At 40.4% G+C, this 17,497-nt stretch overlaps 1 protein-coding gene across 2 annotated transcripts in view; it reads left to right on the forward strand.

Moving 5' to 3' along the window:
• The first annotated feature begins 4,465 nt into the window (after window positions 1–4,465).
• spz3 (Spaetzle domain-containing protein 3) overlaps window positions 4,466–17,497 on the forward strand; it is a 332,542-nt gene continuing 319,510 nt past the window's right edge. For both annotated transcript variants that reach the window (XM_067138414.2, XM_067138415.2), the window contains exon 1: window positions 4,466–5,009. In XM_067138414.2, the coding sequence (XP_066994515.1) occupies window positions 4,491–5,009 (519 nt within the window). In that variant the 5' untranslated portion in view covers window positions 4,466–4,490. The remainder of the gene's footprint in view (window positions 5,010–17,497) is intronic.

A 17,497-nucleotide genomic window follows, 5' to 3' on the forward strand; every position in this document is an offset into this window, starting at 1 on the left:
GGCGCGGTCACTGGTTTATTCACTGATTAATAGAAGCAAGTATAGCTACACTAAGCATCGTTTTCATAAATGCATTGATCCATTCTACTGATCCGAAAGGATGATAGTCGGAGGAGGGGTAATTAGCCGGAGCATTTGATAGGTCGCCCATGATGGTGCAAGAAAACGATTCCCCACAGGATGGTGCACTATTGAATTGCAACCTGTGTTCACTTTTGATATTTATTGGTTTGCTACAATCGTTACTTTAAGAAGATAATACATGAAAACATCAAGTACAGAAAAGAAGTTCAAGCTTCATTTTATTTAAACACGAGAAATTACCTTTTCCAGTAGTGCGACTGCTTTTCTCTTTGCTCCTTTCCCTCCGGTGTGATCCCAACAAAGAAATAATTTTCTTCAGACATTCATTCGCGGGTCGTCCAATTGTTGTACCACTATCCCGCCATGCATCCTCTTTCACATCCTTTGTCAAGTGATCGCCATTTTTTGGGTCCCATAAAACAGAATGTGTCCGATAAGTGTCTATTAGCGTAAGCACATCTTCATCCGACCAGGCCGCCATGCTCGCGGGATGCTCACTTCAGCCGTACACACTTACGAGCCCGTTCCTTGGCCGTCCACACTGAGCGCGAGCATCCCTTTGTGACAGCAGTCGGCTCGCAGCGAGCGGCTCACATGTTCGCTTTATGCTCAGTACCCCGTACACACTTACGAGCATGGTAGTGAGAGCGGCTCATGAGATGCTCACAAGTGTGTACGCACCTTAAGTGGTTCATGTATATCATTTAGTATATTTGAAATTGCATGTAGGGTTCCTCTAGCCTTCCGAAATCCAGACTACTCCTCGGGTATGTGGCTTCCTGCTTTTCAAGTCTCCAGCTTTCATATTTGGTGTTCAGTAGGTCCCGGATTTTTAGGCCCTGATAGGTTAGAATGTAAACCTACTGAATCGGGCAATAAGTATAGTCTATCCTGCACAGCCGTTTGGCTATAAAATTTGCATAAACGTTAGGAGGTGTGGCCTCTCGGAACTCCTAGAATTTATGTTACTCTCGCTACATAACGGAAGAACGGGCTGGTCATCACTTTCTATAACCAAATTAGTTTGCAGTCTAACCTATTACTCCCTAAAAGTCTGGGGTCTATTCATCAGTTTCTCCTTCTCCATTATATAGAACTTTCATGAGTGATCTTCTCCCGATTCTTGTGATGCTGTCAGTTTCAACACATTTGTTGATCATTTTATCCAAATGTCACCGAGTATTGCTAAAGTGTATTTTAGATTTTCCGTACATACAGTATGCCACTAGGTCCTTCGGCTTTTCAGTTTTTCATGGAATGTACTCTTTCCTGTATTTTTGTAAGCGTTATTGCCGTAATTGCTGGGCTTTCTGATTTTGTGTTTACGTTGAAAATTGCTTGTTGGTGGTGTTGGTGGTGGTGGTGGTGGTGGTGGTGATTATTTTGAGAGGAATAACAGCTAGCTGACCATCTTCTCTATAATCAGAGGGGAAAAGAGAAGGATTCCGACATTTCAAAAATGTAGATAGCGGCCAAAGAAGAGCAAGGGCCAGGAAGGGCGTGAAAATGAAATACCTTCTACCCTTCGCAAAGGTAACACCGCCGGGATCGGAAAATAACAAGAGTTGACCAAGGGAGGTCGGATAAGATAGCTGAAAGGGAGGAAACTGGCACATGTAAGCGGGAGAAATGTCAAGAATCAACTAATAACCCAGTAGTCGCAACTCCCCTCTCCGCAGTTAAGAGCCCCTAGGGCCTGTTTTTGTCGCCTCTTATGACAGGCAGGGGATACCTCGGGTGTTATCCTTCCACCCCCACCCATTTGTATTTGAGCGTATAAAATATACTGTAGTTTGAAATCTGTTGTAGGCCTAATTGGAGTTGTGTTCTGTTAGAGACAATAAATAATTTGTTTTACATCCCACTAACTATACTATTATTATTATTATTATTATTATTATTATTATTATTATTATTATTATTATTATTATTATTATTATTATTATTATTATTATTATTATTATTGTACATCTTCTCAATGTAAAAGGAAATCATCCTGGTGGTGTTGCAAACAGCCAAGCTCGTGGGAAGGAGGAAAATGATGTTGGTGAAATTATGCTTCAAGAAGTGGAAAGGATGCTAAATAAACTCCATCGTCATAAGGCAGCAGGAATAGATGAAATTAGACCTGAAATGGTGAAGTATAGTGGGAAGGCAGGGATGATGGCTTTATATAGTAGTAAAATTAGCGTGGAGTGTTGGTAAGGTACCGTCAGATTGGACAAAAGCAGTAATTGCACCTATCTATAAGAAAGGGAACAGGAAGGATTGTAACAACTATCGAGGTATCGCATTGATTAGTACACCAGGCAAAGTATTCACTGGCATCTTGGAAGGGAGGGTGCGATCAGTCGTTGAGAGGAAGTTGGATGAAAACCAATGTGGTTTCAGACCACAGAGAGGCTGTCAGGATCAGATTGTCAGTGTTCGCCAGGTAATTGAAAAATGCTACGAGAGGAATAGGCAGTTGTGTTTATGTTTCGTAGATCTAGAGAAAGCATATGACAGGGTACCGAGGAAAAAGATGTTCACTATGCTGGGGGACTATGGAATTAAAGGTAGATTATTAAAATCAATCAAAGGCATTTATGTTGACAAATGGGCTTCAGTGAGAATTGATGGTAGAATGAGTTCTTGGTTCGGGGTACTTACAGAGGTTAGACAAGGCTGTAATCTTTCACCTTTGCTGTTCGTAGTTTACATGGATCATCTGCTGAAAGGTATAAAATGGCAGGGAGGGATTCAGTTAGGTGGAAATGTAGTAAGCAGTTTGGCCTATGCTGACGACTTGGTCTTAATGGCAGACTGTGCCGAAAGCCTGCAGTCCAATATCTTGGAACTTGAAAATAGGTGCAATGAGTATGGTATGATAATTAGCCTTTCGAAGACTAAATTGATGTCAGTAGGTAATAAATTCAACAGAATTGAATGTCAGATTGGTGATACAAAGCTAGAACAGGTCGATAATTTCAAGTATTTAGGTTGTGTGTTCTCCCAGGATGGTAATATAGTAAGTGAGATTGAATCAAAATGTAGTAAAGCTAATGCAGTGAGCTCGCAGTTGCGATCAGCAGTATTCTGTAAGAAGGAAGTCAACTCCCAGACGAAAATATCTTTACATCGGTCTGTTTTCAGACCAACTTTGCTTTACGGGAGCGAAAGCTGGGTGGACTCAGGATATCTTATTCATAAGTTAGAAGTAACAGACATGAAAGTAGCAAGAATGATTGCTGGTACAAACAGGTGGGAACAATGGCAGGAGGGTACTCGGAATGAGGAGGTAAAGGCTAATTTAGGAATGAATTCGATGGATGAAGCTGTACGCATAAACCGGCTTCGGTTGTGGGGTCATGTGAGGCGAATGGAGGAGGATAGATTACCTAGGAGAATAATGGACTCTGCTATGCTGCTATGGAGGGTAAGAGAAGTAGCGGGAGACCAAGACGACGATGGTTAGACTCGGTTTCTAACGATTTAAAGATTAGAGGTATAGAACTAAATGAGGCCACAACACTAGTTGCAAATCGAGGATTGTGTCGACGTTTAGTAAATTCACAGAGGCTTGCAGACTGAACGCTAAAAGGCATAACAGTCTATAATGATAATGTATATGTATGTTGTTATTATTATTATTATTATTATTATTATTATTATTATTATTATTATTATTATTATTATTATTATTATTTTCGTGTCGTTGGCTTAAAACCTGAAGATGCCAGCAACAGCTAACCCCTAGGTCGGGATAATGGCGAGTGAAGGGATGTTTATTATTATTATTATTATTATTATTATTATTATTATTATTATTATTATTATTATTATTATTATTATTATTATTATTTGCGTGACGTTGGCTTAAAACCTGAAGATGTCAGCAACAGCTAACCCCTACGTCGGCATAAACGCTAGTGAAGTGAGGTTATTATTATTATTATTATTATTATTATTATTATTATTATTATTATTATTATTATTATTATTATTATTATTATTTGTGTGACGTTGGCCTAAAACCTGAAGATGCCAGCAAGTTCTAACCCCTAGGTCGGGATAAACGCGAGTGAAGGGATTATTATTATTATTATTATTATTATTATTATTATTATTATTATTATTATTATTATTATTATTATTATTATTATTATTATTATTATTATTATTTGCGTGACGTTGGTTTAAAACCTGAAGATGTCAGCAACAGCTAACCCCTACGTCGGGATAAACGCTAGTGAAGTGATGTTATTATTATTATTATTATTTCCGCGAGCAAGGTGCGCGCGGCGAGCCCCCCTCCAGCTCGTTCACACGCAAATGAACCACATCTGTCCCCTCCCTAGTGAGCTCGCGCAGTCTCCACTTCACCTCGCTCTGTCTCAGACATGTTGCCCTAGTCGCTTACCGCCATGGCACTTCTCAACTACTCGGCCGCCTCCTTCCTGCCGCCTCCAACCGCTGCTCCGTTCCTTGCCGCCGCCGCGTCTGCCAGCGCTTATTCTTCCGTTGGAGGAGGCACCGCGTCCGCAGTGAACTCTCTCGCGTACAGCCGCAGCGTCCCGTTGCCGGCGCCGCCGACCAAGACAGGCACGAGTTCGAGACCTCCCCGGTATTACAGTAGCGACAGCCGCAAGAACGACCCCATTGATGAGGACTTCCCATCAAGACCGCCCACCTACACTCGAGTAGATGGGAACCAAGGAGGAAAGACGTCGCTCCATGCCGTGTTGGATTACGACGATGATTTTGGTGACTACAGCTACGAGGACGATGACCCCGTCTCAGAACTTCCTCCTTCGCTGAGAAACTCACCATTCCCCGCAGTCACCCCCATTCAGGGACCCATCTTCATCAAGAACGGCAGTGTTCCAGTCGTGCCGCTGTATTCATACCCAGTGCTGCAAAACGGCTCCTTCGTGCAGATTCCTGTGAGTACAAGCAATCTATTCACATTTAGTTATTGTGTGTCAGACTGCCTGAGCTATTAACCAGTGACTGTGAGAGTACTTTACTGAGCATAGTTCTCGAGGATTGTTGTGACTTAAAACTAGCAGTTGATACGAATCACGTGTTATAGGTAGATAGATAATAGATAATAGATAATAGATAATAGATAATAGATGGTGGCGAAGTTACGGCTCAAGGCCCTCTCCTACACTGAACCACTAAGAAGAGTATACATCTACATAACTTATAATTACAACTACAAATAACGCAAATAATAATAATAATAATAATAATAATAATAATAATAATAATAATAATAATAATAAAATCCTTCATCTAAAATACACAAAATATATGTATTTGTTACCGAGAGAAACTTCTGTTGTAATGTAACAAGAGCTACAGATTTTATCTAGAGATAATCTGAAGCTCAAGATCTATTTTATTTTGACTATTTATCGAATAAATACAAAATTAAATAGGTAACTATTAAAGAGAGTAAATACAAAAACAAATCAAATACATAGGAATTCAAAACTGTGCAGAGAGCAAAATGTTTCAGCCTACCATTGTATTTTATATTTAAAATCTGTCAGCATCACCGGAATAACACGGTTATGACATACTCCTTGTGCATTTTGTGATCTAGATAGATAGATAAATAATTTATCCTGGCAAAGTTAGGGATATTTGTCTCTCTGTTACACTTAACCACTAACAGAATTAGATCAATAAATAATTGATTACAGATCGTTAAAAATTAACCTATCAAAAATTTAAACTATGTAGAACTACTGAACTGTTGCTAAGGGTAACTACTTGTGCATTAAAAATTATGAAAGTCAAAGGGAAAGAATACAATATTACAAAATTTAATTTAATTAATTTTTTACAATTTTGCTTTACATCGCACCGACACAGATAGGTCTTACGGCGACGATGGGATTAGAAATTCGCCTGGTGTGAAAATGGGGAACCACGGAAAACCGTCTTCAGGGCTAAGGACAGTGGGGTTGGAACTCACTATCTCCCGGATGAAAGCTCACAGCTGCATGCCCCTGTCCACACGGCCAACTCGCCCGGTTGTTATCACAGAAAAAAGTGTACAGTTTTGAGGATATACATTAACACTAAAGCTGTAAAAATAAAAGGAGAAGTAGGAAACCAAATATGTGAGATAATAGTTATTTCAGTACTGTGAGTTTCCATCCAAGTTCAGAAAGGTACAGTGGAAGGACAAAGTAGACGGAAGGAAGAAGATTTAAAAGAGAAGAGGACAAGGAATTAGGAAAGCGATAATATCTTGCTGCCTTGCTATTTGTGTCTTTCTATCAAATATTTTGTGCAGGCACGTTTAAAATATCAAATGTAGAATTGAAGATTCGAGACAACAAATTGGGGACATATTCATTTAAAGGAAGAGGAAATATAGATTGGAATAATTTACCAAGGGAGATCTTCGATATTTCTAACTACTCTGAAATCTTTCAGCAAAAGACTAGATAAACAACCGATATGTGATCTGCTACCTGGGTAACAGCCCTAAAAATGCAGATCAAGGACTTGTTCCAACGATATACCAGGGCTTGTGATAAGCTTGGGTTGGTAGCATCTGAGGATTCACAAATAACGGGAGAGACTCCTAGTTCAGATTCCAGTCTCTGTATTTTCTGCTAATTGGTGAGGTTTTTCTGTTGCGAAAAAATAGGATTTTAAAAAACTCGATTGATGACGATTCAGTGCGTTATTCTGATGAATGTATATAAAAACAAATGCACATAGGTGCGGGAACACAAAAACTATAATACTGTGGTGACAGACAGCTGCTAATTGGTTGAATTTCGTGATATTGGTCATTGGAGCCAGGATACCCGTTTCTTTGATCAAGCAATGCAGGTATTCTTTAAATCATGCCCACCAGGGCTGTATTCACTTGTCATTTAGATTATCGTTAACTTTCTGCACGATCACATCGCGCTTTCTTGCCAAAGATTAAGTTAAATATCCCAACAGTAAGATCCCGATCAAAATACAGCACAAAATGAATTCAAATTAGCTTACTTTGAATATCATTTGCCTGCTTCCCAGCCGTGTAACGTTTGTGGGAATACTTCCTTCTTATTCGTATTCTTATTCTTATTCTTCCTGACCTTTTTCCTCCTATATTTTTGGGTCGATCCTAGATGTGGATTTGGCCACATGATCTTTCTGACACCATCCCTGTCTGGAAGGACGTATTCACTACTGTTGTGTAATAATATATCTTTTCTTACACTCCATTAATTATGTTTACGGCTTTGCGAGACGCCGAGATGCCGAAATTTTGTCCACACCTTCAAATACCACTGGACAGCTTTGGGATCGAACCCTCTTTACCGTCTGAGCTACGAACCCTGCGGGTTGAAGTATTGTATGTGTAGTTGACGTATATTACTGCGAACACAAAAACCTTGTCCCCAAGCCAGAAGAATTAGTCATACGCGGTAAAAATCATCTACTCGACTGGGAATCGAACCAGAGTCCTCTAATCCGAAGGCTACTACTGTTGCCATTCAGCCAAGCAGCCGGAGTTTAAAATTCATTACCGTGTCACCATCATAATTATCTTGTCGAAATCACGCCAGCCCTTATACGTTACCTCATTAAGACTTGGTTCTACCGTATCTGAAGGCAACGAAAATCTGCGACTCAGTAATTAAATCTGACTCTATTTCTACTCGTTATGGGAGTAAAAAGAACTGGTTTTCGCTTGAAGTGTTTGAAGAGTTCAGATTTGAACTTGTAGTTTTTCGTGATTGTTGATATCGTGGTCATAGACACGCTGCTTTGGAGGCGATGTTGATAAGAGAAGGAATCCGTTATGTTTTTAAACCGATGCCATGTGCATAATGGTTTACAAACTCGTCGGTTTTGTAGCCTGTGACAACGTATCTTTATGAATAATATATGAAACAATGTGAAACGTTTTATTTGTATTTTCATTTCCAGTTGTCCGCATGCTGAGTACGAACTGTCACTTTCCTCATTAGCCACATAACCTTGAGTGACAACACGTCACTAGGCGTTACACCGGACTGATCTGACATCTCGCAACATCACTTCTGAAACTGCAAGTTGCTTTACGTGGCACCGACACAGATAGGTCTTATGACGACAATGGGCCAGGAAAGGGAAGGAAGTGCCCATGGCCTTATCTAAGGTACAGCCCCAGCATTTGCCTGGTGTGAAAATGGGAAACCACGGAAAACCATCTTCAGGGCTGCCGACAGTGAGGCTCGAACCCACTCTCTTCCCGACTACTGGATACTGGCCTCCCTTAAGTGACCTCAGCTACTTCTGAAACTTATTGGGCATTAATATGTGAAGTATTTAATACAGTCCTTAAGAGTGAAGACGGCGAGTTCTGACCATCTTCTGGAAAAACGAAGATACTCAAGGTATGAGTCGTAAACGAAACACAGTAGGCCAATATCAGCTAGGGTGTCCTGAGAGATGTGTACCGTGCTAGTCACGAGCTTAAGACTACATTCGAAATACCAAGAAATGTCACGTCTACCCTAGAAACTAAGAAATAGAGAATGGGACTCAGTTCAGGATAGCCATAGGATCACAATTCGCAGTGTAAGCCTTTCACGCAGAAGTTCGGTCAGGTGAAGAATTCAGTACACGTGAAGAATGCAATGTGAACTACAAAGATGTTAGCTATCTCATGCAATGGATGTAAAAAAAAAAAAAAAAAAAAAAAAAGAATGCTCAAACATCTCGGGATGATAGCAATAGACCAAAGGAAATGTGTTTTACTAAATAACCATAACGCGGAAACTTTGGTCGTGACAGGGGGTGAGACTAGTGCATATCATCTTGGGCATTGTGAGGCTATTTGTCAAAAATGTTAGTTTTGAGAAAAGCAAAATAAACAGTACTATTCTTCATGGAACAATGCATTCACTCTTCGACATAAACATGGATTACCGCTTCCAAGAAAATGTAGCTGCACGATTCGTTCTAGATGATTTCCGACAAAAGATAAGTGTTATGTTGCAAACTTTGAGCTGGGGAGACTTTGAAGTAAGGAGATGAGCTGTTCGACTAAGTGGCGCTGTCAACGGAGAATGGTTTGAAATGACAGGTAGTAGACGATTAAATATGTGTGTGTGGAGCTATTAAAAGTATAAATTATATAAATGATCATAATATGAAGACGAAGTACGAATTCAAGAAGGTGGGGAAAAGATTCATTGATAGGGTGAGAAATGAGGGATTGGAGTAATTTATCAAAGTAAATGTTTAATCACTCCGAGCTCTTTGAAATCGTTTAAGAAAATACTAGATAAAGAATTGGTAGGGAATCTGCCTCCTGGGCGACAGCCCTAAATGCAGATTGATTGATTGATTGATTGATTGATTGATTGATTGATTGATTGATTGATTGATTGATTGATTGATTGATTGAACATTCTTTTCAGTTTTTAATCATTTCTGGTTTCTTTAACATCGTCATTTAAAGGTTGACGATTGGGGTTCTTTTAGTAATAAACTGAAAATAGTTTCTAATTTTATGTTAAAATGTTACCATTGCAGTGAAACACAACATATTTAAAACCAATCTCTTTTGAAAATGTCTAATGGTCATGTCCTTTCATTCTTACTTGTCCATTTTATTCTTTTTTTTTTTCTTCGCTAGTGGAGTTCACTGTCTCTTCATAGAATATAATACACTCTTTCCCTAGTTCCGTCAACGGCCGTAGCCGTGTTGAAACACCGGATCCCGTGAGATCTCTGAAGTTAAGCAACATTGGGCGTGATCAGGAGTTGGATCGGTTGCAACACGATGTTATTGGGGGGGGGGGGTAGGGGAATGGAGGAGCGGAAAGGAACTGGCCACCCTACCGCACGTAAACTCCGGCTCAGGAACACCTCTGCGGAGGTGCGGACCTGCCTTCGGGCAGAATAACCCTTACCTCCCTAGTTCCGGCACACCAGAAACTAAGTAAAGATTATTCGTTTATTGTGATACTGATTGTTTGGTATATACATATTAGATAATCCTTCTTACACTTAGTTTGTGTGTAACTAAACCAAACGTTATAATTAGACCTGAGAATAGTTTTATACCCCATTTACACCTCATTATTTCATTTTTTATTTTGTCCGTTTACCGTCAGGGTTTAGTTTTCCCCGGACTCAGCGAGAGATTCCACCTCCACGGCCTCAAGGGCAGTGTTCTGGTCGGGGATACAATTGGGAAGGAGGACCATTACCTCGCCCAGGCGGCCTCACCTGCTATGCTGAATAGGGGCCTTGTAGGGGGATAGGAAGATCGGAAGGGATGGATAAAGAAGAGGGATGGAAGCGGTCGTGGCTTTAAGTTAGGTACCATCCCGGCATTCGCCTAGAGGAGAAGATGGAAACCACGTAAAACCACTTCGAGGATGGATGAGGTGCGAATCGAACTCCCCTCTACTCAGTTGATTAGACCCAGTCCCAGCCCTCGCACCACTTTTCAAATTTCGTGGCAGAGCCGGAAATCGAACCGCGACCTTCGGGAGTTGCAGCTAATCACACTAACCACATCACAGAGGCGTATTCCTGTGTTTCTATCTTTTTAATGTTGTTGTGATTCAGTATTCATATTTCATTTTGTGTAGTCTTTGAATTCACTCTTATTCAGTTATTTTATTATATTCTGTACAGTGTCCCGTTTTTACTTATAGTGCAAGTTAGCTACCTTCGGTCTCATGGACCATGGCTAGAAGTTTTGCACTGAATAAATGATGCTGCCCCCGGTATCAGTAGTCGAGGGTGATGAAAACATGATGAGCCTCCAGTAGTTCCAATAGTAAATACGTAATTCCAAGGAATAAAGTCGTGTTGCGTGGAGCTGACCTCTCGTGACCGCTAGTGCTTTATACTCTACTGTACTTTTCCTTGAACGACGATTACCTGCATTTCAGTCGCGGTTCAAATACCGGCTATTGAACGTAGAATTTTTTTAATGAAAGGCTAAGTCCTGTAGTTGTAATATTATGTCACACTCGAGGTCCCGTAGCTGTGATGAAGAACCGAATCTAGTATGGGCCTGCACATGAGCTCAATTTAAGTTCTGAGCTCAGTCCATGAACGACGAGCATCATCGGCATGTAAACTACTTACTCCCCTGCCTATCGTAAGAGGCGACTAAAAGGGGGACCTGCAGGGGCTTTCAACATGAGAACATGGCTTGCAGAGCACAGTGTGTCTTTTATTTTAACGCCCTTCGTGACTCTTGCCTTTCTTTTGACGATACATACTTTCTTCGCAGTTCAATCAATCAATCAATCAATCAATCAATCAATCAATCAATTATCAAGCGACCTCTGTCGGTTATTTATCCAGTTTTCCTTAAGAGACTTGAGAATTTATCGAACATTTCCCTTGTTAATTTATTCCAGTCCCTTACTCCTTGCCCTATAAATGAATATTTGTCCCAGTTTGTCCTTTATCTTTATCTTCATATTATGATCTTCCCTACTTTTAAAAACTCCCCTCGGCCTTACTCGTCTGCTGATTTTATTCCACCCCATCTCTCCACGAACAGCTCGAAACATACCGCATAGTCGAGCATCTCGTTTCCTTACTCCCAAGTCTTCCCAGCGTAAAGTTCGCAACATTTTCGTAACACTACTCTTTTGTCACGCCGGCTCCGTAGTGTAGGGGTAGCATGCTTGCCTCTTACCCGGAGGTCCCGGGTTCTATTCCCGGCCAGATCAGGGATTTTCACCTGGACCTGAGGGCTGGTTCAAGGTCCACTCAGCCTATGTGATTAGAACTGAGGATCTATCTGACGGTGAGATAGCGACCCCGGTCTAGAAAGCCAAGAATAAGGGCCGAGAGGATTCGTCGTGCTAACCATATGACACCTCGTAATCTGCAGGCCTTCGGGCTGAGCAGCGGTCGCTTGGTAGGCCAAGGCCCTTCAAGGCTGTAGTGCTATGGGGTTTGGTTTTTATTACTCTCTTGTCAGAAATCCCACTGAAAAATCATGCTGCTTTCCTTTCTATCGTTTACAGTTCGAGTAGTCCTAGTGTGGGTCCCATACACTGGAACCATACTCTAACTAGGATCTTACCAGAGACTTACACGCCCTTTCCTTACTACAACCTCTATATACCCTCATAACTATGCGAAGAGATCTGGAATCTTTCTTGAGAACCTCATTAAAATGATCACCCTAATGAAGATCAATCCTTATATGAGCACCTAGGTACTTATAGGGTACCCCATGAGGCGCTACCACTCCATCAACACAGTAATTACAACTGAAAGAACTGTTCCTCTTGGTGAAACCCACAACGACTTTTCATCCCAATTACCACCATACCATCCCCGCTGTTCATCGCACAACGTTGTATAAGTTTTCTTGCAGTCGCTCACAAAACTGCAACTCACCTACATCATCCGCAAATAGTTTTATCTGTGATTCCAGTTCTTTACTCGTATCATTTATATATAAGAAAATATAAAGGTCCAATAATACAGCCCTGTGGGACCCCGTTTTAATCATTACAGGATCAGATAATACTTCACCTACTTCAATTCTCTGAGTTCTATTTTCTAGAAATTTAGCCACAAATTCAACCAACTATTTTCGTCAGTAATCTCCAATGATCCACTCTATCAAAAGCCTTGGATAGGTCAATAGTGATACAGTCCATCTGAACTCCTGAATCTAAAAATGTTTGCTAAATCTTGCTGGAATCCTACAAGTTGACCTTCAGTGGAATAACCTTTCTTAAGCTCGAACTGCCTTCTATCCAACAAGTGTATGTTCAGGAGAAAAGGCAAAGAGTGTGTTGAGGATACCAGGTTAAGTAGAGTGCCTTTGTTCAGGAGAAAGGCAAGGTAGTCTACTTGTATTCAGAAGGTCGGACAAAGCAGTGTACTTGTGTTCAGAAGGTTAGGTAAAGTAGTCTACTTGTGTTCAGGAGATTAGTCAAAATAGTTTACTTGTGTTCAGGAGGTCAGGCAAAGTAGTCTGCTTGTGTTCCACAGGGTCGTACCTCTTCCAATTTTAACCTCAGGTCAGTGATAGCCAGGTGTACTTCCTTTCACGGTAATAATCAGTCACCTCTTACGACAGGTAGGGGTGTAATCTTCCTACCCAAAAGAAGATTATCTCCATTGCTTTCTACAGTGTACTTGTTTCCAGAAATAGGTGGCATCATTACGGTTACAAACACTAGAATGACACAGGATACCCAGCATGTTTCATGTACGTAGAATGCCGACTCAGAAGGAGGTTTCTCAAGTGTGAAAGGTGATATTTTTGGCCACCTTGTACGAGGAAAGCCTACGTTCGACATTGTCTGTTGATTATATAAGAGCATCAATAGGAGGGGTGGAGCCAGCTACCGAAATGACTTACTTGGGAAAACCCTGGAATAATAAACTGGGAATTGAATTCGTGATCACGACTCCGGTCGACCATACACAATAGTCAGTGCAGAAAGTAATCGACCTTTATCGAATGCATGTTCCCTTGAGTACAACCTTGGGTTAATTGGACGGTAAATTAGTGTTTGGTATCTGAAGGAAATAGTCTGCTTGTATTCAGGGAGTGAGGTAAAGTATTGTTTATGTTTAGAAGGCTACGCAAAATAGTGTATGTTCAGGAGACAGGCAAAGAGTGTGTGTTCAGGAGGCCGGGTTAAGTAGTCTGTTTATGTATAAAATAATAATAATAATAATAATAATAATAATAATAATAATAATAATAATAATAATAATAATAATAATAATAATAATAATTGCTTTACGTCCCACTAACTACGTTTACGGTTTTAGAAGAGCCGAGGTGCCGGAATTTCGTCCCAGAAGAGTTCTTTTACATCCAGTAAATCTACCGACATGAGGCTGACGTATTTGAGCACCTTCAAATACCACCGGACTGAGCCATCATCGAACTTGCGAAGTTGGGGTCAGAAGGCTAGTGCCTCAACCGTCTGAGCCACTCAGTCCGACATGTTTATGTTTAGAAGGCTAGGCAAAGTAGTGTATATTCAGGAGAAAAGGCAAAGAATGTGTCTTCAGAAGACAAATTAAGTAGTCTGCCTTTGTTCAGGAGCAAGGCAAAGTAGTTTACTTGTGTTCAGAGGTCAGGCAAAGTAGTGTATGTTCAGGAGAAAAGGCGAAGGGTGTGTTCAGGAGACCAGGTCAAGTAGTCTGCCTTTCTTCAGAAACAAGGCAAAGCAGTCTACTTGTGTTCAGGAGGTCAGGCAAAGCAGTTTACTTGTATTCAGAAGGTCAGGTAATGTAGTCTACTTGTGTTCAGGACGTCAGGCAAAGTAGTCCACTCGTGTTCAGGAGGTCAGGAAAAGCAGTCTACTTGTGTTCAGGAGGTTATGCAAAGTAGTTTACTTATGTTCAGGAGGTTAGGCAAAATAGTCTACTTGTGTCCAAGAGGTTAGGCAAAGTAGTGTATCGTCGTCGCCATAAGACCTGTCTGTGTCGGTGCGACGTAAAGCCCCTAGCAAAAAAAAAAGTAGTGTATGTTCAGGAGAAAAGACAAAAAGTGTGTTGAGGAGACCAGGTTAAGTAGTCTGTCTTTGTTCAGGAGAAAGACAAGGCAGTCTACTTGTGTTCAGGACGTCAGGTAAAGTAGTCTACTTGTGTTCAAAAGATTTGGCAAAATAGTTTACTTGTGTTCAGGAGGTCAGGCAAAGCCGTCTACTTGTATTCAGGAGGTCAGGTAGAGTAGTCTGCTTGTGTTCAGGAGGTTAGGTAAAGTAGTCTACTTGTGTTCAGGAGGTTAGGCAAAGTAATTTACATGTGTTCAGTTCAGGCAAACCAGTCTACTTGTGTTCAGGAGTTTAGACAAACCACAACTTGTGTTCAGGAGGTCAGGCAAAGTAGTCTACTTGTGTTCAGGAGGTTAGGCAAAGCAGTCTACCTGTGTTCAGGAGGTCAGGCAAAGTAATCTGCTTGATTTAAGGAGGTCAGGTAAAGTAGCTACTTGTGTTCAGGAGGTGAGGTAAAGTAGTTTACTTGTATTCAGAAGGTTGGGCAAAGTAGTCTACTTGAGTTCAGGAGGTTGGGCAAAGTGTGTGTGTTCAGGAGGTCAGGCAAAATAGTCCACTTGTGTTCAAGAGGTTAGGAAAACTAATCTCCTTGAATTTTGGTCAGGTAATGTAGTCTACTTGTGTTCAGGAAATCAGGTAAAGTAATCTCATTGAATTCAGGCGGTCAGGTAAAGTAGTCTACTTGTGTTCAGGATGTTAAGGAAATTCGTCTACCTGTGTTCAGGAGGTCAGGCGAAGTAATCTCGTTGAGTTCAAGAGATCAGGTAAAGTTAGTCCACTTGTGTTCAAGTGGTCAGGTAACGTAGTCTACTTGTGTTCAGGAGATCAGGTAAACTAATCTCCTTGAATTCAGGAGGTCAGGTAAAGTAGTCTACTTGTGTTCAGGGGGTCAGGTAAAGTAGCCTACTTTTGTTCAGGAGGTCAGGCAAAGTAGTATACTTGTGTTCAGGAGGTCAGACAAAGTAGTCTACTTGAGTTCAGGAGGTTGGGCAGAGTGTGCGTGTTCAGGAGATAAAACATACGCTAAAAAATCAACGCTCTTAGGTTTCTCCACAATTTGCATCATTTCAGTCTTTGAAACGCTTACTTTTATATCACACACACTGCGTCTAGACCGCAAGCAGTTTGCAATTATACGAATCAACCGACAATATTTAGGGAAGATATCTCATGCTTGACGTGACTCATAAACCAAGAGAAGTTGAAATCAGCAGTGTTATTGTCGTTTCATGTCTTAATTGGACAGCTGTTTGGAAATATGATTGATTTATTGATTGATTAATTAATTAATTGATTACTGATGTATTTGCCCAGGCAAGTCTCTTACAGCCAAACAGGTTGTCACACTACTTACACCAAGTCGTTTACGATTATGTAAAGTGTATATGTACCTAATTATCTGATAATCAAGATTAATTGGAATATTATGGAATTATTTAAGTACAGTCTCCGTAATCTGGAACTATGGAAACGAAAGTTATTTTCAGTAACCCATGGTATTTCTATAAATACATTCGATAAGATTAAATATGAATATTGGATAGCATTCGGGTGATAGTGGGTTCGAACCCCATTGTAGCAGGTCTGTAGATGGTGTTTCCCTTTTCGCACAGGGCAAATGTTGGATCTGTGCCTTAATTAAGGCCACGGTCGTTTTCTTTAGAATCCTGAGCCTTTTCTATCCCATCGTCACCGTATAATACATACAGTAAGGAAATCTTGAATATAAAATACCTTACGTAACTTGTCAAATTAGCAAAACGCTCTCTAATATGGAAAAATAACAGAAGATGAATTCACCAAACAGGAATTGTGAGGTCTCTCTTATGTGTCTATGACGTTATGCGATGTAGAAATAATATTCAGATTGTATAAAACATATTTTATTGCCCTTCACATAGTGCCCCATTTGGCCTTCATAATAATAACGGAAGTACAAAAATAAATGTACAATTTTATGAACACAAGATCAAAATATCGATCATAATAACTTTATACACTGATAATACAATAATATATATTAACTCAATTAATCACAATTGTAAATTCCAGTGTTTTAAAATACCACTACTTACGTTAAAAAAAGAAAACCACACCGAAATCTTGCCACTATCTAATATAGGAAAGACCTTGTAATAAATGCGATTTTGTATAGCAAAAACACTAGAACTTTATACTTTAATATTTGCGTCACATAAGGGCGGAGTAAAGGGTTTTGTCCTCATAAAACCCTGAATTTATGTATGGGAAAAGGTATGGATTGTTGGCGTAGAAACATTATTTTCATCAAAACAATATCCGAAAGACTTCCTTACACACTTCCTTAACAACCACGAATAAGATAAGATATCCCACAAAATAAATTTCATTTTTGTTAGTTTGCTTTTTCATATTAATGCGCATATTTTATTATTTTATTGTGTATACGAAACCAAGCTCTAATTATAAGCCATTACAACTTGCCGGTGGCCCTGGGCTATGGCCCTGCCAGCACACAAGGTTCAGGCGGCCCTGAAAGTAACGACATCGGACCATTGAAATTCTGGTCTTGTTACAGATGAAAACAGAACTTTTATCCTAGAAATGAAAGAGCCCCCTTCGTCTCTCTGCCAGCGCTGATGAACAATTAATACCAAAGAGCGCGCTACGCCCGTTCTGTTCATTACATTGGTACACAACAGATGGCTTGATGCCTTAAACAGGTTCGCGATAAGGGATCAAGTTTTGTTCTGCTGTAGAGACCCGTACAGGTATGTAAAATTGCAATTGATTAGTAATTGCTGGATACTTACGTGGGTTGGGTTAGCTAAAAGGTTTCGTTCCATGCCAGGACAGAGTACAGCAGACGTCCTAGACCAGTGGTATTCAAACTTTTTCGTTGGCCTACCCCGAAGATATAATTCTTTAACCTT

This window comes from Anabrus simplex, chromosome 1 (assembly GCF_040414725.1).
Source record: "Anabrus simplex isolate iqAnaSimp1 chromosome 1, ASM4041472v1, whole genome shotgun sequence".
In the NCBI taxonomy this organism is placed as follows: Eukaryota; Metazoa; Arthropoda; class Insecta; order Orthoptera; family Tettigoniidae; genus Anabrus; species Anabrus simplex.